Raw genomic sequence first — 26,978 nt, 5'->3', positions numbered from 1 at the left:
ACTGATGGTCTTCACCTGGCAAAGGAAACCTCCTTCCCATTCTTGTGTGTAAGTGGAAGTGAAGACGATAAAAGATAAATAGCCCTCACTGGGTCAAAAAAGACAGAGCTGAGATGAAGAACCAGCTTTGGTTTTGTCCATAGTTATAAACACATTAAATAGGGATTCAGAGGTTTCTAGTGTCAGGACATCCTACTTTCAGCTAGTCACTGTCTGTCCTTCTTCTCTAGTTCCTGAAACGTTCTGTTTGTCATGAGAGAATCGTACAGGATGTCTTCAAGATTCTCATTCCATTCCTTAGGTGGAACAGAATCAAAGATCCAGCCCATGGTCACTGTGTCAAACAGCTTGCAAGGTTTCCCACTGGGCTGAAAACTTGGCAGCTGGATTTGTAGTGGCAGCATCAATTGCCTCAGCTCCCAGTGCTGCAGAAATTAACACTGCTACTATTTGTCATGCTGTCAAATTTCCAGTCCCATGGGTCACATCCAGAGAGCAAAGCTGTGCAACCTGGGGCTGGAATTTTGGTAGTGAGAAATACAGTAGCTGCCATGGTGCCTGAACCTGTGACAATTATGCTGCAGTTGCCCAATTTCTGGCCCCGTGACATGACTAGATGCTGCAGCTCCACAGGCTGGACACAGTCCATTAACTGGCCCTGTACAATTCATCCAGCCCAAGGACTGGTTCGGCACAACAACTCTGGCCCATTTTTGCACTGATTCTGAGGACAGTATCATGATCATGACCAGACCTCATTTGGGAGCCTTCAGGAGGCCTTACAAGCATTGCAGAATGCAGGATCACAAAAAAGGGCCCTGCATAAGGTCCCTCTACATGTCAAGACCTGTGGAGAGAAAAGACAACTAGAATTTTGAAGGCCAGGAGGACAATCTTCCAGGTTTGTCACTGAAAGCTGTGTCCAGACAAACAGGGGTGTATGCTTGCAGCAGCACAAATAGTAGCAACACAAATTTATGCTGCTACTTTGTGCCACAGTGCATACCCCTGCATATGCACTTTGTTGCGGCACACATTGCCCTACTGTGGGCAAACTGCCCAGTCCCAGCTCCTCCCAGCTCCCAGCATACTGGAGCAGCTGGGACATAAATGGAGCATGGAGATGCTCTGGCAGTCTCCCCCTGGGGAACCAAGTCTCCATTAGTTATGGTACACACTACTGTAATGTGTGCTGTGCTACTTTTTCTCTTGGTGCCTTATTTTTTGCTACCTGGAAATCCTGATAGTAAATTTTGCATGTTTTAATGTTCCATGTGTGCAGTTTGTGGTGCCATGAACCACACACCCCTGCTCGTCTAGATGTGGCCAAAGATCCTAAGTTTACTCCATGGTGGTCACAGTTTGTGAAAAGATGCCTATGCAGGTGCAGAAAAATTAAAGAATATCAAATGTTTTTATTAAACAGTTCGATAAGTGGACATTTATTCAATGAAATCTTTTCACTTGAATAACTGTCCATATACACTCTTTTGCTGACAGGGTTTCTGGTGAAAAGAGATACCAAAGTCAGGCACATGAACTTTTATAGCTGCAGTTCTGAGAATCTGGGTTTAAGGATACAGAGAGATGAACAAACTATACCAAATTAAAAAGGTCTGAACAGACTTACTGCCCAAGAACTGACCCCCAATGCTTGGTGGGGCCAGTCCAATTCTGAGGGAAGTGGCAGCTCAGCTGAGGCAGTTCACCCCTAAATAAAATACGTTTCTGCAAGCTTCTACTTACTGTGGGATAGGAGCAGACTCATGAAACATTACTGCAGAACACCTAAGCCTAAATCCCATTTATTTTCATGTGCACGGAGGCCCTTATGGAGTACTATTACTGCAGGCTTTGGCACTTGCACATATTTTGGGATTCAGCATATGGGAAAGGCTGGAAAGCGGTCAGGGAAAAGTCTCTCATGGGACCCTGGGCAGAAGTGAGGTGATCATTTTTATCCAGTGCACTCTCCAGCCCTCCCCTGGAAGCTGGTAGGCTGAACAGTCAGGAAGGGAAGATATGTGGTCACACAGATGATGCAGAGCAAATATGGCTCAGTAAGATGTATCCTGCCCTGGAAAGGAGGTTGGTAAGGGGGAAAATGGACTGTAGCTGAGGGCCCTACTGCCCATGGGGTAGAAACAAATTACAGTGTTGTATAATCTAGTGGTTTTTGTTAGACTTGAGGCACATCTTGGAAAATGCCAGCTTTTAGTTTTCACTTGTTTTTTGTCTACAGAAAAACAGCAGAGCAATTCTTCTGTTGGAAAGAATTTAAAAGGACTACAACAGGTCAGAGTCTTTTTAACTCAAATTCCCATATGAAATCTCTGGGTTTATTCTATAAAACGTTTGCAACACCTAGTACTGCTAATATTGCATGGCACCCCACAGCACCCTTGAAAAGACACCCCAGGGTGCTGTGACACCCTGGTTGAGAATCACTGGTCTAGCCATTTTATCAATTGGAAATTAAATGACAAGTGCAATGTGCCAGCATAAAGAGAACTAGAGAGCACACTCCCCTCTCTAGTTGCGGAGTACCCTGAACCCAGGTTTCTTACACCTGGGCACCTGGGCTAAAATATGGGAGGGCTCTCTCCCTCCTCCACTGTACTAACATGCAGTAAGTCCTCCACCCTGCAACATTCAACTTGATTTTGTGTGTTCTTCTGTTTTTTTTCCTAAAAGATATGAATTCTTATGAATGATGTTGTATCTTACCCATCTGCATGGACTGTTTGTCTCACTTGTATTGTGAATATCTTCAGCTCCAGCCCTAAAAACAAAGCAAAAGTATAAGGACTGAAGTCTAAGAAAAGACACAGAGAATTATGCTATAACCAGCTACAACTACAAATATTTAATTAAAGCTAAGTTTGATATTATTTTGTCTTGTACAATATATACTTCAATTTTAAATTTTAATGGTGAGCTCTGATTTTGATTAAATATTTCTGATTCGTAAAAAAATGAAAACCTGAAAAAAACATCAGTGGAGTTTTTCACTGAAACCTTATAAAGAATTTAAAGAAAAATAATAACAATAAAAATGCATATTGTGACGGAGTGGAGGAAGGACAAGAAGAATTGTACCTGCAAAGCCAGCACAGAGCAGTGAAACAGTGGCGAGAAATGGTGCTGATTAAAAAGATGAATGCTGGGGAAATCCCAATGCCACTGTGGTCACACTTTGTAAGCATGTGCTGCTGCCACTTGACGGGAAGGAACCCCGTGCTCGGGTTAAAAGCACCCTGGTCCATGGAGATGGACAGACCAGAAGTGAGGTCCGGAAGCCCCAGAAGTGGCGAGCAGTGGAGAGCAGCCTGTCGGCAGCAAGCCCACCAAGACAGCTCAGAGGAGCAGAGTGACTTACCGACAGGATTGTCCTGGCGGTTGGGAGCAGATGCCTGGGACCTGAGCAGGGACATCGAACCTGAAAGAGAAGATAGAGACGTTAGTTGAGAGGAGTTGTGAGTAGAGTGGGGCAAGAATAGCTCACAGTGGACCATTCTGACCGTGGATCCTTAGGTCAGCAGGGTCTCACAGGACAAGGACCAAGTGGTCCAACTCTGGGCTGAAAGACTGTAAGAAAGAACTAAGATCCGGAGTGATCTTTGAATTGTGTATGGTTTTGTTTTATGCATTATCTACTTCAGAAGGCACTACAAGAGAATATAGTCTTCGTACCCATAACCATCTATTTAAGACCTCAGAGGTTGGCATAAGGTGGGGTGTAGGGGAGGTTGAGCCCCAGAAGACAGTGCCAGGGCTGGATTAAGTACAACATGCATTAGGATTAAGAGCTTCCTCCCAATTTATATTTAAGAACAAGTTGTGGCAGGAAAGAGTGGTTGGTCTTACTCCAGTTCCAGTTATACAAGGCTAAGAACAATCTGTCTGTCCGTAGGGGAACTGAGACTGAAAGAGATCGAGTGAAAAAATTGAGGTGCACCTCACAAGATAGGCACGGGTGCTTCCATACATATATACAAAAATAACATACATTTAATTTTTTTCTTGGAAACAAAAGTCATTCTCCGATCAGCTTTGGTTAGAAGGGAAGACTCATGCAGAACATGAAACTTAAGGTTGTAAGCATCAACAAATATTCATTCTTTCCTGTCCTAGAGGCACGCCTAAGCCTTGGAAATTACCCATTTCTACATAACTCAACCAACCACAGCATTTATTTGCTGAATGCTTAGCTTATTTTATTTGGGTAAAAGATCCCAAGCATGTATGTCACTTCAGAGACAATAGACAATCCAATATGCTGATTTTTAAAAAAAAATACAGCTCATGAAAAAGGACTTTGAATGTGATATTAGAAACAGAATGTTTATGTGCACTATGATAACTGCAACATTGAAAATAGAGGTTACAGTGGTTTTGTGCAGCTTCCATAACAGCTCCATAGTGATCTTGTAAGAGTTTCCCTACTGCGAGCTCCACCTCCCCCCCACCCCAGGAAAAATTCTTAAAAAACAAATGAAACATTTTCTTTCCCAATGAAATGCTTCATGAATGGCCACTGGAAAAGGGAAGTCTGTGGTCAGGTTTAATGGTAATTATGCTATGAGACATTAAAAATTCTCACTTTTAATTAAAAAAAATTAAATTCTCACTTACATTCCTTCACACATCCCCCACCTCCTGTCTCTACCCATTGTCTTCCAAACTTCCACCCATTTATATTTTCACAGATTTCTTGTTACACTTTAGTTTCTTTTCTCTCTTAGAGAACTCACAACAGCTGAAGAGACAGTCTCCCTATGCCTGACAAAGGGTGTTTGTGCTGGAAAGCTTGAAAATAACTTTTTTCCAACTATTTTAGTTGGTCTAATAAAAGCTATCACATCTATCAAAAGAACCTTGCCTACATATGTTCTTAGACCAACACAGCTACAAGCAACAACCCTTCACTTTTAATAAAAGCATCTGTGTTTGCTTGTCAGCTTTTTTGCTTGGATTAGAATACCAAGTGTTTTGTCTGGAAGCAACCTTTAATTCCTAGCCATGTCTGACGTGACAGCTAACTTTTAGGACTTCTAAAGCAAATTAAGGCCCTGGATGGATGTTCTGTTTTGAAGCACTTCAAGAGACCAGAGCTTGAGAGGTAAGGCAGGAATTCCTGCTCTCCAGTTAGGGGGCTGAAAGGATTCCTGGCATGCCATCAGCTCCAGAAGGTCCTGAGGACAGCCAAGCACACACGAGAATACTTATTAGCTGTCCATCATGCTCTCCCTCCCTCTCCTGATGAGGCGGGTACATTAGAGCTGCAGGACTGAACAATCCCCTATTGTGGCCCTATTATGCAGAGCAGCACTGCTGCATGTCGCCACAGCAATTTTTTAAGTCCTCAGGCAGGGTGACATGTGGAGGATATTACACACCTGTACAGCACTTGAAATGCTTTGCATCTGAAAGTGCTTCAAACTGGAATGGAATTTGAAGTGTTTCACATGTACCTCTGTCCATAGACCTAGCAGTTAATCTTTGAGTTTTGTTAGGCAGATTGAATCTAAAAGAGTCCGAGAGTCCCACAGACTTTAATTGAGTTACGGGTTTTATAGACTTTGAATCACACTTGGTCTTGCAAGGAGTTTAGATGCTGTATGCTTAGCTCTGTTTCTTTAGATGCCAGTCTGTAATATAATGTGTGGTAAGAATGTTCTGTTTTCAGAAGATTTCATCTAGGAGATAGCTGCTGGAGAGCTCATCACACATGATAATTTTCTAACAGAAATGATGTTGCACCTGAACTTTATTACAATGGCCACAGATAAATTAATCTGGAAGCTGGTGGTTGGCTTAAGGAGCAGGAAGAGTGGCCCAGCTACATTTAATGAGGGACAATTACATTTACATACAGGGACAATTTTGAAGCAGCAATGCCTGGAGAGTATTGTGAAAAGCAGCAGATGGAAAGCCCAGAAGATACATACACACATAATTGCTTAGAGGTCATGTGAAGCACTCTGCAGTCCAGAGCAGGTAGAAATGGAAGAGGATCAAATTCAGCAACAGGAGGATAAAGCAGAGTTCTACAACCAGTTGGTTATGAAAAAAGAATTAAGGAGCTTGGATAAGTTTATGAAAGAAAGAGAATGATAGAAAAGGGAGTTTTGGCTCTCCTGTCAGGGTATGGGATGCATGGAGTTGTGCTTGCAGTCCCCGGGGTGCAGTGTGGAGGGGAGGCTGCCTGGTTATCCCAGGCTTCTAGATTTTGCTCTTTGCCACATGGGGCCAGGAGGGACTTTTTCCCGTTTGCTGTGAGTGTCAGGGTTTGCTTGTTTTTGTTTTTTTTATCACCTCCCTCAACAGCATTGGGCATTGGCCACAGTCAAAGTTGTGGATTTTGACTGTAGGGAGCCAATGTTCCTTCTGGGACTTAAAAAATCCAGAGGTTCCCAACTAGAGGGTTTTGCTCTTCTGCTTAGTTAGAGACTGTAGTGGGTTTGGAGGATTCGCTCATTCAAACATACAGTCTTTCAGGTTCACTTACTGTCTTTTCCACTATCTTTATTCCTCCAGGGCAAATTCCCTCACAGCAGGAGGGAACGAAACAACTCAGTTCATAAACCAAATGCTTATATCACATAGGGTCTTCTTCCACACCCAAAGAGAGTCTTCAGGCAAGGTTCTGCTGCCACCTGCCCACTCTCTCCCTTGTCCCTCCGGTCTCTTCAGTAACAGGAAGGTTCACTCTCAGTCTCTCTGTTGCATTCATGGTCCTCTAGGAGACAGGAACCCCTAGCATGATCCCCGGGCTCCTCCACGAGCTGACCCGCTGGCTCCATCCCACTCAACACTCCACTCTTGCTTGCAGCTCTCCAACTTTCAGCTTCTAGCTCACAGCATCCAGCCCACAGCCCTGTTTCTTCCTGACTGACTCTGGCTCTGTTCTCTGGGAGCCCTTTTAGCTGCCTGGATGCCAATTAGTTATCTGTGTCTGCTGGTCCTGTTCCCTAGGCAGTCTATAATCAAGTTTTGCTACCTGCAGCTGAGCTAGTCCTCCTTGCAAGCCTAAAATCAGTTGCTTGTTGGCTGCAGCCCCTGAAAGCATACGGCTGCTATAAGCTCCCTGAAAACACACAGTCTGTTAGAGAGACCAATCGCCACATCTGGGATCAGGAAGGAATTCTACCCCATGGTCAGATTGGTGTGGAGGATGAGGGTTTTTGGCCTTCCTCTGTAACAGTGGGCATGGTCCCCCTCCTTGGATCTGCTGAGCATATTTTAACAAATTACTTCCTATCCTTGCACTAGTAGGAGGACATCAAGAAGCAAACATTTGTTTAAAAAGATTTAGACATGCTCATCCTGATTTGACCAAGGACTTGGAGTAGCTGACCTCCTGAAGTCCCTTCCAACCCTACTTTACTGTGAATGCTACTTTTCTCTTCTGTGAAAAGAAGATAGTTCCAACCAGTATTATATAGGCCTGGTGCTTCAAAAGAATTAATTTTCCTAAACTGAGTAAAACTGTGAGTGAAAGAGATTATGAAAACAAAATATTAGACAAAATATGAATAAAAAGTAGGAATTTTGAAAGAAGACTTTTTGAATGTCCCAAACCAATCCCATCTTTAGATGGGCAAGAAACACTTGCCTGGCTATCTTTAGCTACCTGAGTGGCATTTTGGACCCCACACATCCATTTTAGATCCTCCCCCCTTTTGGGAAGAAGCAAAACTCTGATTATGTCACAAAAAAGATGCAGCAGAGGAGGTTTTGTTCCTATCTTATAGCCCAAAATCCTAGTGATTAGGGCACTTGCTCAGGGACCATGTCTGGGGAAACTCTTTGAGAAGATCATCAAGGAGCACATCTGTGATGGGCCAGCATCGGGGATGATGCTCAAGGGCAACCAGCACAGTTTCATTAGGGGCAGGTCATGTCAGACCAACCTGATTGCCTTTTACGATCAGGTCACAAAAACATTGGATGTAGGTGTCACCGTGGATGTAGTCTTTCTGGACTTCAGCAAGGCCTTTGACACTGTCTCTCACCTCATTCTCATTAAAAAACTAGGCAACTGTGGCATCGATGCCTACACGGTCAGATGGACTGCTAATTGGCTGAAGGGTCGTACTCAGAGGGTGGTGGTGGATGGGTCATATTCGACCTGGGGGGAAGTGGGCAGCGGAGTCCCCCAGGGCTTGGTCCTTGGGCCCGCGCTGTTCAATTTCTTTATCAGCAATTTGGATGACAGGGTGAAAAGCAACCTGTTCAAATTCGCTGATGATAACAAAACCTGGGGTGAGGTGGGCACGCTAGTAGAGAGGGAAAGACTGCAGCAAGACCTGGATAGGTTGCAAGTGTGGGCTGACAAAAACAGGATGCGTTTCAATATGGACAAGTACAGGGTGCTGCACTTGGGCAGTAGTAACCGGCAACACACTTATAAGATGGGAAACTCCCTTCTTGAGAGCACGGAGGCAGAAAGGGATCTTGGAGTCATCATTGACTCCAAAATGAATGTGGACTGACAATGCGAGGTCATGGTTGGCAGGGCTAACCGGACCCTATTGTGCATCCACAGGTGCATCTCAAGTAGGGCCAAGGAGGTGATCCTCCCCCTCTATGCGACACTGGTCAGGCCACAACTGGAGTACTGCATCCAGTTCTGGGCACCCCACTTCAAGAGGGATGTGGACAACATTGAGAGCGTCCAGAGGAGGGCCACCCGCATGATCCGGGGGCAGCAGGGTACAATGAGAGGCTACGGGACCTGAACCTGTTCAGCCTTCACAAGAGAAGCCTGAGGGGGGACCTTGTGACCAGCTATAAACTCACTAGGGGGGACCAGAAGGGTTTGGGGGAGACCTTGTTTCCCCCAGAGCCCCCCAGGATAACAAGAAATAACGGCCACAAGTGTTGGAGAGTAGGTTCAGATTAGACATCCGTAGGAATTACTTCACAGTTAGGGCGGCTAGGATCTGGAACCAACTTCCAAGGGTAGTGGTGCTGGCTCCTACTCTGGAGGTGTTAAGAAGCGGCTCGATGCCTACATGGCTGGGGTCACTTGAGCCCAGTTTCTCTCCTGCCCAGGCAGGGGGTCGGACTTGAAGATCTGCAAGGTCTCTTCCAACCCTACTTCTATGATTCTATATGAGATACTCACTGACTGTGCAGTAGCATCGTGTATCAGGAAGTGTGATGTGACGCTACTTCACAGTAGTCACAAGGTACTACACAGTCAGTGTCACAAAACAGCCATTCCTTGGTGACTAAGCAATACTGTGCAGTTACTGCACAGTCATTTAATACTTGTTTATATAAGTACTAAATATCTCGTGTAGACATGGCCAGGGAGTGGAAGACTTGGGCTCCAAAAGTGCTCTAACCACCAGGCTGAGGCATAGGCATTGTTCAGAGACCCTTCCCATCCTCCTGTTGAGGCTGGCCCACTGGGCAACCAAGAAGAGAAGATAAATAGGACCAGGGTATACAGCAGGGGCAGCCAGAGGAAGCAAAGCTTGGTTAAATGGTACTGCCCCAGGAGGAAGGGAGCTTTGGGTCCTGACCCCTGCCCCAGTAGGGCAGAAGCTATATCACTGATATCTATTCTTTTCATTAAGGACTGTTCAATGCAAAATATAGAAGCACCATTAGAGACGGTGGTTTGGACACTTGCATAGGGAATGGCAGATCTGGGTAGCTTCTAGGACAGGCTGGATGAAGACATCATCCAAGTCTAGTCCAGTGATGCTGAAGCTGGGCCCGAACAGATAGCCAGAGTCCTGAGGCCAGAAGAACAGGATGCAAAACATAGTATTAATTTATTTCAGTGTTGTGGATGCTCCCCTTGGAGGAGCAAACCATGGTTCTAGTCCCTGCTCCTGGGTTATTCGTTGCTTTTAATCAATGACTATCTAAATGTGCAGTAGCACATTTGCATGCTTTTTTAGTGACACTTAATGTGCAGCAGACTATTTTAATGTCACGGCTTATGTGATGCTTTAATGTGCAGAAGTAAAATAGTCTAATGCACATTAAAGTGCACATGTAGATGTGCCCTATTAGTCTTAAGTCAGGCAGAAGTTAAGGTAGGGTGATTAACTTGAATCCTACCTTAGAGGCAAACTGGTTTAAAAAAGCATGAACTGTTCATCTCTACCATCCAATGAAGTAGGTTGTTGCCTATGAAAGCTCATGCCTTTCTGAAACAATTAATCTCAAAGGGCATTTATACATGTTCTCCGGCCAGGGGGAGAGAACTGGTCTAATTAAAGTACCTGAAGCATCATGTATATCAGTGTCCCCACACTGAAAAATGGTAGTGGGGATGCTTTAACTAAAGCTCAAATGAGCTGTTATACATGTGATGCCAGAGTCTGCTGGAGTGCAGTAATTACCACTCTTCAGCAGACTTGATTAACTGAGTCTGCTCCAATGTGCTGTAATTACAGCATGTTGGAGCCACCTCACGACACATCTAGAGGCACCCTAAGGTGCCATCCTACCCCACCTTATGCATAACCCTTTTAGTCAGCGGCAGTTCACTCAGAGTTAGTCAGAGGCAGTTGCGCTGCTGCAGGAGGAGACAAATTAGACTGGAACTCAGAGACACAACATGATTGCTAGTTCACCCCTTGCTACCAGCCTTTATCCCTGGAGAAGAATGATTTTCCTTTTAGCGTTGGTTCAGTTCTGCTGGCTGGTACATTGCTGTGGGCAGAGCCTTGTCTCTATACAACCACATCCACCTATACAGGAGGATGTGGATAGCAGCCCCTTCTCCTCTCTGAAAAACTACCCACGACATAGGTAGGCAACACCAGGTATAAAAAAAGAAACGTTATGACTGCTTACTCCTCTCACATGGGTACATAAAGCTTCTTACTATCTCACTGTTACTGCAAACAACGTTGCTGAAAAGTGCTAACTCTGGGGGGAAAATAGAAACGAAACAGCACAATGCATTAAATAGCAATGAAATTAAAGGGAGGCCCATAATGTATTAAAACTGTAAGCATAGACTTTTGTGGAAATATTAACCATTTCCTAGTAAACTGACCTCTCCACACATGGCTCACTCTGTGACAGCTCTGTTGGGTCCTCCACCCTCCTCTGCCTCCTTGTTGCTTTTGTTTCAGTGTCTTCTATAATTTCACTTCTATTCTTGACCTTTAAAACATTTAAGACTATGTTTTCTCCCTTTTGCTTTTAACAAAAAATAATTTTGTAAAGAAAGATAATGAAATGATTAATTTTAACAGAGTTCAAACATTTTAAAACTTTCGAACTACAACACAGGATGAAACATACAATATTAATGTACAGACTACCAGCCTCTTTACTCATATTTCTAGCTTCTGTTGTGGTGGGAGACAACAAAAAGTTATTGTCATATGGAATTTAATATTAAAAGAAAGCAAGCTACTTGAGACATTTAAATGCTTAAAAATGTAGATGTGTAATTTTGAAAATCTTTGTTGCAGTTGTTCTGCACCTTCAGGTGCCTAAATGCCCTTAAAAATCTAGCCCTAAGGCCTCAAACAGCAAAGGAATTCAGAATAACTTTAACTTCTTCCTGAAATATACCATGTAGGTTGGTATTTTAGAAAGTTACTTCATTACTGTAAAATATTTACTGTAGCACTGACTCAACTGATGGAGATAATTAGTGCAACAGGTCAATTTCAAGGCACTGGATCTTCTGTGGAAGAAGTCCACCTGAAGCAAGTGGGAGCATTCCTGAATCTCATTAAAAACTTGTCAAGGTCAGTAGAAAGACTTCCATTCTCATTAGTGGACTGTGGATCAGGCCCAAATTACTTAAAGTTCATTACATGCTTATATGCCTTGCTGTACTGGGACCTAAAGGAAGAGAAATATCAGATTTGTTGTCTTGTTATTTTGTGTTTCCAAATATATGCATTCCTGGCAGCATGTTTTCCCTTTTCTAACCCATGCACTATAAACCTTAAGTAAAAATATTACTTACAGATTTACAAGCATCCAAATGTGCTTCTTTTCCTGTAATATTTAATATATTTAATATTTAAGAAGGACCTTTTTCATTTAATTTAAAACAATATAATGTCTGCATTGCATCTTAATTTCAGGGAACTAGGTAAGAGCTATAGAAACAACTTAGAGACCATTTTGGACTTGCATACTGAGAAATGGGTGTATACTTTGTTCTTTATACAAACAGCATCAAGCTTTCAGAATGAGAACTCTAGCCTGTGAAGGCTATATCATGGAGCAATGGAAGCAACTGATTTTCATGAGCTAGCTGAGGTCTGCTACTGAAAAACATTCATGTAATACAATCTAAGAAAGGGTTCAGCATAAAACTGTTATATTCATAAACAAATGCTTTTAAGGTGGGGGAAACATGGGAAGGATACTGTATGGCAGGGGTCATCAGGGGACCCTATCATGCAGTCTTCCAAAGTTCCTTTCTTGAGCAAGAGGACTAATACACATGGAAATACACATGATCTTATGGTCCCTTTTGGCCTTAATTTCTATGAAATAAAAAAAAAAAAAAGAAGGAAAACAACACAGATGTGTTGTTTGTTTGTTTGGTTTTTTCTCCATAGAAATTAAGGCCAAAAGGGACCATAAGATCATCCAATCTCATGCTTATCACAGCCAACATATTTCACCCTGGGTATATCTACATGAGATGCTTTACTACACAGTAGACTAATCTACTGTTCAGTAAAGCGCCACCATGTAATCATGTGCAGCAGCTACTGTGCAGTAAATTAGTCTACCACACAGTTAGCTAGTACCTGTAAATACAGGTACTAAACTAACTGTGCAGTAGTTACTGTGCAGTAGTGCTTGTGTAGATGCTGACCAGAGAATCCCTGCCCAGCCAGGGGCTCACTGCCAGCTGCCCCATGGGCAGGACAGCTTCCGGTTAGCCCAGGGGTGGGCAAAATGCAGCCCGGGGGTCAGATGCAGCCAACTAGGCCATTCTATCCGGCCTGCAGGGCCCCTAAAAAATCTAGAAAATTAATATTTATATGCCCCGGCCGCCTATCATGCAGCCCTCAATGGCCTGCCAAAACTCAGTAAGCGGACCTCCGCCCAAAATAATTGCCCGCCCCTGGGTTAGCCCCTGGCTGGGTTGAGATTCCCCACCCAGCTGGGAGCTCACTGCCAGCTGCCCCACCAGCAGAACAACTCCTGCCAGCCCCTGGCTGGGCAGGGATTTCTCGCCCAGCCAGGGGCTCACTGCCAGCTGCCCCACTGGCCAACTGGGGCAGGGGGCTGGGAAACAGCTGCAAGGGAGGGGACACTTTCCCATCCCTGGGGCTGGGAAACAGCTGTCCCCCACCCCGCAGAACCCAGACTTGACACTAGTGCCCCCTGCCAGCCTGGGGCTGGGACCCAGGGGAACCTAGAGATCTCCCTGGCTGCCATATGGCAGGAGTATCCCTGCCCTAAACTGCCCCTATTGGGAGCAAATTTGCTCCCAACTGGAACACATGTAGATGGGCTCTCACAGAAAGGTTACTGTGCAGTATTTTACTGTGCAGTAAGCTTTCTGTGCATTAATTGCAAATGTAGACATACCCCCGAAACCCAAAACTAGATCCAAAGAATTTAGTCAGCCCAAATATTAGTGTTCAAAAATTAAAGTGTCCCACTAGCCCTGGATGCCCCTGCCAGCTATCAGCATGGGCCCTTTTGCTGACATCTTACTCCACTGTTCAATGCACCACTATGTGATAGTAGTGCTAGACCAGCATCCAACAGTCCACCACCAAGCAGCACTAATCCAGCTTTTACCCCAGTGCCACAGACCCAGTTGTGCCCACTACTGCCTTACTTTACAGTGGCAGGGCTGCATCCCCTTGTGAAGACATCTCAGCCAGACTGGCTGCTCCATGGTAAAGGCTCAGCTCAGATGAGCCCCTCTCCATCTTATTATAGTGGAACCTTAAGGGTACTGCAGGGGGTTATCTTCATTAGGCAATAGTACAATAGCCTCAGGGTACAAGACACAGCCTAATATTGGATATCCTTTTTAGGGAAAAATGTCCTTTTATAGACTGGAAAATACAGCAAAACTTTGCCATTGTACTTGGATTTTGGATCCTTATAGCAGAGGTAGAAATGGGATACATACTAAACATATGTCCCTCAGCTCCTGGAATTTCATGTGAAAAATGGTCTTCTGTAAGATAGAAGAGAACTCAAGTCTGGAAGTGATCAAGATAAGCTTCCCATCAGTCAGTCTGAGGAGGCAACTGTTCCCAGCACTTCCAAAAGCTGAGTTGGAAAAACCTGTATTTCATTCCAACATGAAGAGACTCCTTTCATAGTCTCACAAGAAGAATTCTAATAGGACCTTCTTCCCTTTCATATTTTTTCAGTGTTTGTTAGCTAGGCACACTGGGCACGTCTACACATGAAATTGGCATGTTGCAATAAATTCTGGCGCAGTTCTTGCCAGAGTTTACTGCTCCCAGGCACAGTGTTTACATGTGTGCCTGGGACCACAGCATGTTGAGCCAGAATGGTACAGCCCTAGCTGGCAGGGGGCTCAGGGAGTCAGCTTGCCATCCCAGGGCTGCTCTAACCCAGCTCAGTGTGCTGCAGAGGGGTGGGCTGGGGTACAAGGGTGCTAAAGTGCAGGGCTAGCCAGCAGGTAGCTGTCTACATGTGCATTGCAGTGGAGTAAATAGCTCTACTATACGCAAGGATAGTACCTGTATCGGGCAGTACTAACCTACAGAGGTCATTAGTTTACTCCAGCCTAATAGCTCTGCATGTGTAGACAGTGATGCTTTACTGAAGAGCTAATCAGGCAACTCAGCACTAAGCGTCTCATGCAGATGTTCCCACTAATTTCAGCATGCTGTGACATAAGTGCAAAAGGGTATGGTCCTAGAGTTCACTCTGTGCAAGTCTGAAGACTGAGGTCTATCATGAGTGAAGAATCTCACTGGTAATTGATGATCATTTGTTCTCAGTAACAAAACCCTATCGAATTCTGTCTTTCAGCAACAATAGTGTTTCCTTTGCTGAACTTGAGTCTCAGTGGGTGCATCTATGCATGCATTAACACACTTTTTCTGATGCACATTAAATTCAGTACCTGCAATGTGAGGTACTACAGAAATGTGCCTAGAGCTCTCCCTGGCCACTGCAGGGGGCCAGTGCAGGGTCAGAGAGGGTGGGAGCAGACTGCTGCCAGAAGCAGCAAATCCGCTCCCAAATCCCTGCACCTATAGATGCCTGTCCAGGGTGGATTTACTCTAGAGTCAATTATTTTAGAGTAAACCCACCCTGCAGCATTTGAACATGTAGACGTGCCCAGGGAGGTGCAAAACAGAAAGATCAGAGGATCACCAGCAAATTGTGATACCTTGTTCCAGGTGAAAGAATTACTTCATGAGCAATGCTTGGTAACTAGAAATAAATGTCTACATACAAGCAAAAGAACAGATCTTTCTGTCAAATAGACCAGCTTCTTAGGGTAATCCTCTCTATGAGTCTGTACTGGATGGAATTGTGGCTTACAGCTTTCATACACCTTGGCTACCACTAGTGACCTAAGAGTACAGAATTGTTTACATCTCCTACAAGAAATGTATTGTCTCTTACTGATACTTTTAAAAAATTGATGCCCTCAATGCTAGGGTCTCCTCAGACTCCTCAGCTGGTTCAAGCAAGTCTAAATTAATGGGCAATGGAAATCTAGGCCTAGCATAGCATAGGATGCCTAGTACTTTGCGCGACTTTACTCATTTTACCTCCATTAGAATTTAATCTTTATCTCCTAAGCACCAGCAACTTGCCTGACCCTTTATTGCAGAATCAGGTGTCCAATAGTGATACAATAACTTTTAGTCTAAGATTCCAACAGCAGTGAAAGAGCCTTTTGATACTGAGTAGGCAGTAGTCCAAAGAACAGCTTCAGGGTAAAACAGCATACCAGATCCAAGAGATTAGGTTTGGCACTGATGACTGTGCTGTAATTTTGGAAATCTCTTTAAAAAAAAAGCCGAGAGAGAAAGAGTACTGCTTCAAGATCAACACAGATGGCTATAAAAGGAAACGAGGTTGCAGAGGATGAAATTGAGCAATCCAGATCTGAGAAAGCCATTATTTTGCCTGAAGCCTGCCCCCCCTCCGCAAAAAAAAAGTCAAGGCATCTGTACTGAAGCAATCCCATCTGTTGAGAACTAATCTGTCTAATTCCTCTGAAGAACAAGTTATTTCCCCAAATCACCAGAAAGTAAGGTAGGATTCTCTCTAGGTGGGAGAAGGGAAGACAGATCAAAGCAGAAGGAAGATTCCTTGTCAGTCATTTTCTTAAGAGAAAAATCCAAATTCAATTGTTCCAGAGAACCAGGATTTGTCAATGGCTTCTCTTCCCAGCCTTGAAGGAGGACAACACTGTTTTATTTACTTGTGACATTTAGACCATGCTGTATCAACATACATTTGTTTAAAAACTTTGTTCAAACATAAATTTATAAACTCACGGATGAAAACACTTTGCTGAAATGAATTGCGTTCCACATACATAATGCAAACATAAGGATACGGATCAAGAAGTTTGTCTCCGTGCTTGAATCTCAGTTTTGACACTCTCTCCCATTTACTTAAATCTGGATAATGGAGTTAAGACTCAAAACTTCAGCCTGGAAATTATATGCGAAGGATAGGAAGCTGCTGGCTAGAGCTCAATTCAGTGTTTCAAAAGTGTACCTTTATAAAAAGTGTATATAAGATCATGTACAATATCCCATGGGCTAGGGAAAGAAGTCACACATAAACTGGTTTAAGTGATCAGAAACTGGTTTAAACCTGTAACTGAACAAAAGTTCAGTGCACATAAACCAGTTTCAAAATGGCTGAAACTGGTTTAAAACGAACCTGGTTGAATGTAGTATCAGACTTAACTGAATTCGGTTAAACCGGTTTATACAACTTCTGTCCCAGACCTCTTCCTGATTCAGGTTAAACCAGAGTCCTTCAGCATCCTAGCATGCTGTCTGGACCGGGCTGTGCTTTCTGATCCAGAAAGTAGGGCTGGCCCTGCCCATCTGCTCTCTAGCCCAAGCAGGGACATGGCGAGACATCAGCTGGCATGGCCCTGTTAAGGCGAAGTGGGGGTAGGAGTTAATTCCTCCCTCCTTCCCGGAGATGGTGGCTGGGGCTGGCAGACTCCAGCTGCACTATGGGAGGGGGGGCAGGAAGGGGGTTCATTCCCCCTCCACCAGGGGACTGCAGCTGGGGCAGAGCAGCCCCACTCCTCTTCACCCCGCTTGCTGCGGGGGGGAGTGGCTCTGTATGGGGCTGGCTGGCCCCAGAGGAGGACCCTTCCCCCTACTCCTCCCCCTCTCTCTGCAGGATGGGGAGGGTGGCCCTGTTTGCTGCTGGGGGAGTACTCTTTCCCCTTCTCCTCCCCTCCCCGTCATGGGGCGGTGACCCAGGGCTATTCCCAGTAGCTGTGGCTCAGTGATGGGGAGGATGAGCCCTGTCAGTGAGCACAGCCTGGCCCAGGCAGTGGCTGACCGGACACCGGGCTACCCAGGCCGGCTTGGAGGTGCCAGTAGGCTTGGAGCCCAGCAGCCGCCCAGCACGGGGGCTCGCTGTGGACCCATGAGCCCCTGCAGCGCCTCTGAACCAGCTCGGGTAGCCTGCTGCCTGGCCAGCTGCCGATCATGTGCGCTGGGCCAGGCTGCACTCGCTGACAGGGCTCAGCCTCCCTGTCAATGAGTCGCAGCTGTCTGGGATGGCCCCACCCCCACCCCTGTGCCCTGGCCCCGCCATGTGGGGCTTTGTTAATGTCTGTCCCTTGCCACAGAGTTGTAACCTTAAGAGAAAATAGAATAGTGTACAACAAGCAGCTTGCACTTACACTGCAGACTTCAGGAACTTTGCTTACTTGGCTCTAGTTTTGAGTGCCACACTCACACATTAAGATGCTAAGCTCTTCCACTGCAACTCTAGGACAGTGGATCTCAGTCTTTTTTAGATTAAAGGTGCCCCTCATTAGACTCAAGGCACCCCTTGGAAAATGCCAGTTCCTAGCTTTTACTTGTTTTTTTAACTATGAAAAAAACCCAGAGCAATTCTTCTGTTACAACGAACTCAGAAAGACCACAATAAGTGAGAAGTTTTTTGATGCTATAGATTCCTATTTGAAATCTCTGGGTTTATCTCATGAATCATGCATAGGTATTTGCACATCTAATAGTGCTAATGCTGGATGGCACCCTTAGAAGGATTGTGCAACAGCTCAGGGTTTAGAATCATTGCCCTAGGAATAAAGCCTAGGGTAAGTCACTGAACATTAACACAGTCTAATTTTTATTTGAAATGACTGAAGTTTCAGAAGACAATCAAATGTATAGAATTGAATGGTTCAGATTGGACTAATGGGATGTTTTTCCCCCTTACATACACTAAGCTTCAAAGCATTGAATTGAATACATGCGGATTCCATTCCTAGTCCCCAAACTCATCCTCAAATTATGACAAAGTCTAGATGACCTATGAAAGAGGTGAATAGAGGTAAATAGACGGATTCAGGTGAAAATCTGAGACATCTTTACATAGACATTTAGGGCAGTGCCAAAGGGGTCTATATCTTTACGAAATACAGCGGAGTGGAGAGCCCTGCCATCAAAGCTTGAATTTCATTCACCCTCTTAGGAGAGACCATGGTCACTATGAATACAATTTTCATTGTATTCATGTCTCATACTTAACAGAGAAGTAATTTTAACAAGTCACCAAACAGTCAGATATATTAAAGACAAAAGGGCAGTATCAAGAACTTAAGGAGGTTATCAGAACTGTAGCAAAAACGTGAACTAGACTGCTTTAGAAAAAAGTAGAGGAAAAAGAATTTAAAAATATAATGTAACCCCAAGCAGGACAATGACACTTGAAGTTATGGACAGGGAAGCCCAAATTCTGTTACTGTTTGGTCAGTTCAAATGGCAGTTTTCCAGCATATGAATAACATTTTTGTTACTTATGTAGTTTTCAATTCTATTACCTGTGTAATGGGTATATGTAAGCATCTACACAGCTACTGCACATTTTCAGTAGGCTACATGCCATCTGGGCATATAAGCAGTGCCATACACATGTAAACTGGGTGTGCATACCTCACAGAATTCCCCCTGGAAAAAAACATGACCATGGAGATTTGGAGGAGAATAAGGATTCTCCCATGTTTCAGCCCCAAAAACCTTTGGCTTGCTGAGTGTTTGTCTGGTGGGCTGTGTGCATTTGAAGTGCGTGCTCTGAAAAGCTGGAAGTGTTGCTAGCTGAGTGATTGCTGGTTCCTGAGTGATTGCTGCCTGTGCCTGATAGAAGCCCCAATGAAGGGACGGCAGCAGTCCAGGCCCAGCAAGGTATAAAAGGAGACTCCCTGAACGACCAGGGAGCCAGCAACCAGGGGCTGCAAACAGGGTAAGCAGTATGCAGCTCAATTTGCTGCCCTGACCCCTTTTGAGGGGAGAGCCTTTCAGCTTGGTGTGAGGAAGCAGGAAAGAAGGAACCCCATTGGGGCCAGTGAGCAGTAAACAAGCCAGCTTCCAGGCAAGTTCGCTAGGGAAAGTGTGCTTAGAAGAAGCGCAGTAAGAAAGAGAAGGCAGATCAAGAGATCCCCAGCCCCGCTACCCCCATAACCCTGCCAGTGCCCCTCGATCCCGACATACAGCCCCCTGCCCCCCCCGTAGCTACACTGCCCACACTGCTCCCACTTTCATATGCACACTCTCTCTGTCTTTCTGTGTCTCTCTTACCTGCAAGCAGCTTGCCGGAGCCTGTGCGCAGAGCATGTTATCCCTGACAGCCAGTCACCTTGCCTCTCTCCTCCTGGCCCCAAGCAGCCAAGCTGAAAGTACCCATGAAAAGCCAGAGGCAGGGAAAAAACCCGGACATTTGCTCGCATTTTAAAAGCCCACCCAGACAAGATAGGGGGCCAAAAAAAAAAAAAAAAAAAGACAACACATTTGGGAAAACCCAGATGTATGGTAACCCTAACATCACAATGCCAGAGCCACTGCCACTGCCTCTGCTTGCAGATATGCAGCCAAGAGAGGGAGGAGCACATTCCATTGGCAGAGGAGGACAGAGGACAGGCCTCACCAAGGTGGGAAGGATCAAGACAACTGCCACCAAGAAGAAGCAATGGGTTGCAGGGGTTGGAGACTCCTTTCTGCAGAGAATGGAGGGAGTCATCTGTTGACCTGACCTGTTCTCAGGCAGTATGCTGCTTGTCCAGAGCCTGGATCCAAGATGGCATGGAGGGATTACTGAGACTCATCTGGCCTTCTGACTACTACCCTATGCTGCTTATCCATGTGGGCACGAATGATACTGCCAGGGGAGACCCTGCATGGATCAAAAGTGACTACAGGACTCTGCGTGCAAAAGTGAAGGGACCTGGGACTCAGGTCATGTTTTCTTTGATTCTTCCAGTCAAGGAAAGAGGCTAGAGGAAGGCTAGAGTAAGTGCATTCTGCAGATCAATACCTAGCTGTGCAAGTAGTGTTGCCAGCAGGGCTTTGGCTTCTTTGACCATGGGATGTTGTTCCAAGAAGGATTGCTAGCAAGACATGGGATCCACCCAACAAAGAGAGGGAAGAGCCCGCTCAGCTGCTGTCTTTGGATGGGAGGGGGAGAAGGCAGGGGAGGGAGGTCCCTTCTGGGGTTCTCAGCCCAGCAAGTGGGAGTGCAGGTAGATTGGAGCCCCTCACCTCAGAGTTCACCTTACACACACACACACACACACACACACACACACACACACACACACACACACAGGCTGTCAAATGAGTAAAAAATTTGATTGTGATTAGTTGCCCGATTTAAAAAATTAGTCGCAACTACTTGCAATTTTAATCACACAGCTAAAACTCAAAATGATGCACAGAAAAACTCAATTATGCAGGTACTTTGTATGGTTGGGGGTGAGGGTGGGTTTGGGGGTGGGGATTTGTGAAGGTATGGGGGGCTGTGGGTGTGTGGGGGGGGGTTGGAGCCTGGGGAGGTTGGGGCCCTGCAAGAGAGTCTGAAGCCCAGGGAGGGGGGGAGCCCCACATGCCCTGGCAGGATGCTGGGTACTGTGGGTCAGGAATGAGGGGCAGAAGCAAGGCTGGGGTGGGGGCTGTTGTTTGGGAGTGAGGGGCAGGGCACAGGCATATCACTGCCACCCCACAACCATATTATCCCCCAACCCCACAGGTGACCTCTTCTTTGAAACTGGGAATATGGTAACCCTACAGGAATGCAGCCCAACAGCATGTAGAGCAGCACCCAGCAGGTAAGTCTGTGAGGGGCAGGGGGGCAGATCTAGGCCCCCATGGTGGGGCAGGGACTGGGGCAGGGGCAAATGGGACCCCAGGGCTCAGTCATGGGACAGAGCCACAGGAGGCTCATCCATTGGCATGTGGTGGGGGGCACTCCCTGCTGCTGCACGCACCCTCAGGGAAGACGTGGGGGGCATGCACTCCTCAGATTTGTGCACAGGGCAAAGGAGGGCTGCCCACTGCAGGCTGGGGCTCTGCACCCTGCTGCATTTGCCCTGTGAGCCACATGATGCCATATTGTGCCTCCCACCACTGGATGGGCAGGGGACACATGGACAACTCACAGCTCTGCGGCAAAGGCAGGAGAGTGCAAAGCCCCAGCTCGCAGTGGGCAGCCCACCTCCACCCTGCACACAAATCCAGGGGGTACATGTCCCCGGTGTCTCCCCCATGAGTGTGTGCAGTGGTAGGGAGCTGCCCCCCCACCCCCCGGGCCCTCTGGATGAGCCTCCCGTGGCTCCATCCCAAGACTTGCCCTGGTCCCAGGGTCCCATTCACCCCAGCCCCGTTCACTTCCTCACCATGGGGGCCTCAATCTGTGCCTCTGACCCTTCCCTCTCCCTTCCCCACCCCTTTCCCTCCACAGACTTATCTGCTGGGTGCTGCTTTACATGCCACCAGGCTGCTTTCCTGGCCATGTGCATGCTGTAGCTGTGCCCTTGCATGCCGGGGTGTTCAAATTCAAGTTCCATGCTGGACTATTCAAGTTCCATGCTGGACATTGTTTTTGGCTTGACTATTGATAGAGGGAGCATGAGAGTCCTCTCTCTAATGTGTATAGCCTACCCTCTTTCCTGTACAATAATACTACTACCTACAAGATCCAGCTGCAGAAGCTCATAGACAATTCTAAAGCATCCCAAAAACACCCCTATACTCCAGTGCTCTTCTCCTGGTGCATCATAATGACAGGAGTTGCAAAGAACCAGAATTCTAAATTACAAAAACCCGTAAGTTTCCAGAATAAATATAAGTGACCAAGATCTTCGAAGTCTGAGATGTCAAATGGAGAGGCTGCATGCTATGGGCTCACTGTTTTCACAGAAATACTTTTTACTGTTATAATAAATGTAAAGAGAGCATGAAAATATGACTGAATGAGGGGCCACTAACTGGAAGAGATTGAGAAACACTGCCATAAAATAAAAATAAATAAATAAATACATATTAAATAAGTATAAACATAAAAGTAAATATCAAATAAAAATAATGTGAATAAAGGCAAATATGATGATAGGTCTTCAACTCGTGTAAAATTACACAGCTACATTGACTTTACTATCAGTTCATTCAAGCTGAGACTTGGCTTATAAATTCTATATACTGATACATATTCATATGGAATTGAACATCCCAAAAGCAGGGGTGTTGAATTTGGAAAGGATACATGGGAATATAGTGAAGTGTTCTGTAGTAAATGGATGTGTATTATCAAGATTTCCAAGGATTACTCGAATGGCTTCCTGCAAAATTAAAAAAAATGGAGAAATATTAAGAGACTATGCAAATTACCACTACTGAAGCTATTAGAATGGACAGCTCAAACTAAGGTTTCCAGGTGAGAAATGTTTTCAGTTACATGAAGTCCAGTAGAGTTCCTAAAGCAATCTACAGTCCAGGAAATGTTCTGATGAGCTCATGCATGTGCAGCTGAAAAGGTAAACCCCACACAACAACAGATTAATTCATCATAGAGCTGATTTAAGATGCCACTGTTGAATCAATGCAGGGACATTTAATAAATGCTAAAGAAGTAAGGTAATGTGATTTTAGATTTCAGACCCCCCTCCACCCCTTTTTAACTAGAAAACCATGTCTAATTTCCCCCCCACCCCGAAAAAACTTGTGCAAGGTATTTTATATATTTTTCTAAATAGTGAACTAACTAGTCCTTGCTGCTTACAGACAGAAAGTTTTCTTTCTGCTTATTTTATGAACCAAATTAGCACTTTTTTTAAAAGGTAAAAAGGACTACATCGTCTGTCATAAATTTCTGAAAAGAGATGCATTTCATCAGCAGAATTACTAATGCTATTAGTGGGCTCAGAAGCAAACAAGATTAAGCAATGAGACTAGATCCCCCTGTAAGGAAAGGCTTTTCTTCAATTTAAGCAAATTTAAAGGAGGAAGAAATATGCTGTTGTGACCGAGCATGCTCAAAGAACTTAACTTTGGTAAGAAAATGTAAGCTTTGTGGGTGATCTCTTTTACTGGACCAACTGCACAGTTGGGAAGTTTTTGAAAGCCTGTCTAAGCCTATCTCTACCATGCAGTTGGTCCAATAAAAGATCTCACCTACAAAAATCCTTTCCTCGCACATATTTCCTTGACTATCATCTTAAAACATCTTTTCAACATGAAGACAATGTAAGCTGGTTGTGTTCGATTTCTCTAAGAGGAAAACTTATTCAACTTAGTGAAGCTGTGTATTGTGTATGAGTAGAGAAAGCTAAATATGCATTTGGTTGCTTGTTTTAATACATTTTTCTCTAAGGGCTGGTTTCAAATACTAAGTAAGAATACATTGTTTTAAAAAAGCTGTGGGCCAATATTGCTAGCCATAGGCTCCTGGTCAAGTGCTGGTTTGACTGGCTTTTGGACACCTGCAAGGCAAAAATGGCTGCTACACACTAGCCTAGTCCCATAGTGAAAGCATGGAAAATGTTCACTTCAAACCTAATAAGGGTAAGAGGCCCAAGCCAGAGTGGGTGCCTTCAAAAAGGTCAAGATGGAAAAGTACCTCCATAGCCTCAGCATTTTATATGTATCAGGCAGATTTAAAGCAGATTTTGAACTGTATTTAAAGCAAATTTTGAACTTCAAGATTGCCAGGCTAGCATTTGTATTTGGACTGAGCACTTTAAAGTGAAAGATTTGTTTCAACTACGTAACCCCTAGAACACTTTTTCTTTTAGGGATATTGGTATTTCGTTTGTTAGAATACCATTTGCCCCATAATGAATAGGATATCAAAATGAGCACAAGCATTCTGCTTCATAACCTACCTCTAGTTCCAAGGAAGTATTTTCACCAGTGCCCATGCCATCACTGCTATGAAACCAAAAACATAATTATACGATGAAAAAGATGGCATTTCAAGCACTGTACTTATTATTACATATAGGACATTATCACTGTACATGGAGAGCATGCAGCAGAATCAGATGAATTCTTATGAAGGTCAAGAATCCAACAGCCACTGTAGTTCTTGATACGTTGTACACACAACTTCTTCTCTGGGGGCTAAATCTTATTTCATAGTATGCCCCTAAGTAGCATTTATGTAGTCACATTAACTTCATTTTTTGGCACTTATGTACAGCTTGCATGCTTTTTCCATCTATGGAGAAATAAAAGTTCCCTACATGGATACCTGCCAGAAGTAGAACAACAGAGGATGACCTTCTCACCAATAAGCTCAATAACCTATGGTGAGAGCTTGTGATTAGGGGGCACATCTACGTGTGTAATTAATGTGGTCAAATAAGCCCCAAAGCTTATTGCTCCAGAGTTTTTTGCTCTCAGGTGCACTGTTTGAACATGCACCCAAGAAGAAAAAACTACAGAGCAAATTACTCCAGAGTTTATTCGTTCACACCACATGGAGCCTGGTTGGAGCAGTCCAGGCTGGCAGAAGACCCAAGAGATCAAACTGCCAGCCAAAGGCTGGGCTCCATGTGCTGCAGGGGGGCTGGCTGGGGTTCGGGGTGCCTCAGTGGAGGGCTAGCCAGCGGGCAGGCAAACCCAAGGCTGCTCCTCTGTCACAGTGTCCTGTGGAGCCCCCATCCTGAAGCACACTGTGCCCCAGCCAGGCACAGATTGCAGTGTGCCTCAGCAGGAGGGTCTGCAGCACATGGAGACGGGGGACCAGCCCTGGGCTGACTGCTCCCCTATCTCCATGTACTGTGGAGCAGCTGGCTGGGGTGCAGGGTGCCTCAGCATGGGGACTGCCTGCCCACTAGCCCTGCACTGAGGCACACTGTGTCCCAGCCAGCCTGGGTAGCATCTACACATGCACTGCTGAACACAAAAAAAATCCTCCACAGCAGGGTAGAACTTGTATTTAACAAGACTGTCCGCTGCAGTTTATTAGTTTTATGCACCCTAATAGGGCTTCACATGTAGATGCCAAGACATTTACTGTGCAGCTAATTGATCAACTGAGTAGTAAACCTTTTGTCTAGATGCATCCACAGAGCAGGGGACTGAAGTGCAGGGCCCTACTTATCTAAGGGTGGTTTTAACCTATACCTCCTGCTTCCCAAAGGGCTCTGTACCATTCCTCTGAATTTTAAGTTGGTTCTCATGAAACACTCCCAGGGCTAGATCTAGAGACTGCCCATGCATCTCACAAAAGTCCTGGAGCCCCTTGAAGTCATCCATGAAGATCAGTGTAGTAAAAGGACTCATGGCCTGCCCTGGGGAGAATGAAGTCACAACACAGACCTGCTACCCTTCCTCGCTACCCTTTTGTTGCCTCTCCCCTGGCTGAGGCCAAATCTGGATCATCTGAGATGATATAATTTGCCTTTCTGGTAAATGAGAAGGTAGTCAAATGCAGGCTTTTTGGAGGAAAGTTTCACACTCCAGGTAGGCTATCAATAGGGTCACAGCTAGAAGGGATACAAAATGCTGAAGTTGGGGACATACAGTGAAATGAGTCACCAGTCTGTCTCACACTTCTCAAGGATTCTGACTTTATGACTGGGTCAATACTGGGCTTGAGACAAACCACTACAGGTTCCCCAGGTAAGTGTACAGAGGTCTTGTATTTAGCTGTTGCCCATTTTCCAGTGACAAGTTAAAAAAATAAGATATTTCCTCCAATTCTGCTTCTCAGAAGGGTTGAACTATTTTAGCTGGATGTTTCCCATTAAAGTCTGTACAAGGCACAACATAAAAGTTTTACACTTAAAAGCACTTAAATTTTGGCAAAGTCATACACATCTGAAAATATCTTAGACTAGAAAATGTTAGGCCATCTGATCTAAAGGCATACCTACCAGCACCCACACCACCAACAATAAATAATACCTGCAGACATGCTCAGGTTTTGTGGGACAAAAGAAAAATATTTCAAAAAGTTCAAATTCCTTTCTCCAGCCACTGTTCAGCATATCCAGACTAACTTGCCCAGAAAATGACTAATGCAGTTTGAGTTCCTTGAAAAGGTTGGTATTTATGGACTCTCACAAAAGGCTTGATTTAGACCTTGAAGGACAATACCCACTTAATGTAATTCCATGCAGTTGTAGGCTAGGGCAGGAATATTGTTAACTCCTAAAATTAAGAATCTACTCACCTGATATTGCCATATCGGATTTTAAATTTATATACACTTTTGCCTGCATGAAGAAACCTTGTTTCAGGCCAGGGGCAGGTAAAAGGTTTTAAAGACATAGTCTTCAGAACACCAACCTAAATAACAAGAAAATTAATATTGAAATATTAAAGCCTGCACCTATAATCATACCTGTCATAGCAGGCAAAAAGAAACATTACATATCACTTGGACAGTAGCAATTCTCAGCCAAAGTGATGCAGAACACAGGAGTGCCATGAGAACCTGCTAAGGGTGTCCCTCAACATTATCACTGTTAGATGCACAACTGCCTACATACGATTCAAGAAATAAACCCAGAGATTTCAAATAGGAAT

At 44.8% G+C, this 26,978-nt stretch overlaps 1 protein-coding gene across 1 annotated transcript; it reads right to left on the bottom strand.

The window, feature by feature from the left end:
* Positions 1-206: 206 nt before the first annotated feature.
* Positions 207-26,734, bottom strand: MAJIN (membrane anchored junction protein). Its single transcript, XM_059721311.1, has 9 exons — positions 26,623-26,734; positions 24,326-24,371; positions 22,708-22,783; positions 16,470-16,595; positions 15,917-15,969; positions 11,030-11,175; positions 3,380-3,439; positions 2,728-2,782; positions 207-296 (listed from the first exon to the last, which is right to left on the bottom strand). Exons 1-9 carry the CDS (start codon positions 26,718-26,720, stop codon positions 207-209), a joined length of 750 nt encoding a protein of 249 aa, XP_059577294.1. The 5' UTR covers positions 26,721-26,734.
* Positions 26,735-26,978: the final 244 nt, after the last annotated feature.

The sequence above is a fragment of the Alligator mississippiensis genome, chromosome 2 (genome assembly GCF_030867095.1).
Source record: "Alligator mississippiensis isolate rAllMis1 chromosome 2, rAllMis1, whole genome shotgun sequence".
Lineage (NCBI taxonomy): Eukaryota > Metazoa > Chordata > Crocodylia > Alligatoridae > Alligator > Alligator mississippiensis.
The sequence above is the reverse complement of the archived record's forward strand: the minus strand, read 5'-3'. Positions and strand labels throughout refer to the sequence as shown.

Bases quoted from the DNA above. Each gene is read 5' to 3' on its own strand.
- MAJIN (XM_059721311.1), bottom strand. From the start codon at position 26,720: ATGTCTTTAAAACCTTTTACCTGCCCCTGGCCTGAAACAAGGTTTCTT. The intron at 16,596-22,707 runs GTATCCTTTCCA...TCCATTATCCAG, and splicing joins ACACTTCACTATATTCCCAT to ATTTAAGTAAATGGGAGAGA. The intron at 3,440-11,029 runs GTCAGTTTACTA...CTTCTCTTTCAG, and splicing joins AGTGAGCCATGTGTGGAGAG to GTTCGATGTCCCTGCTCAGG.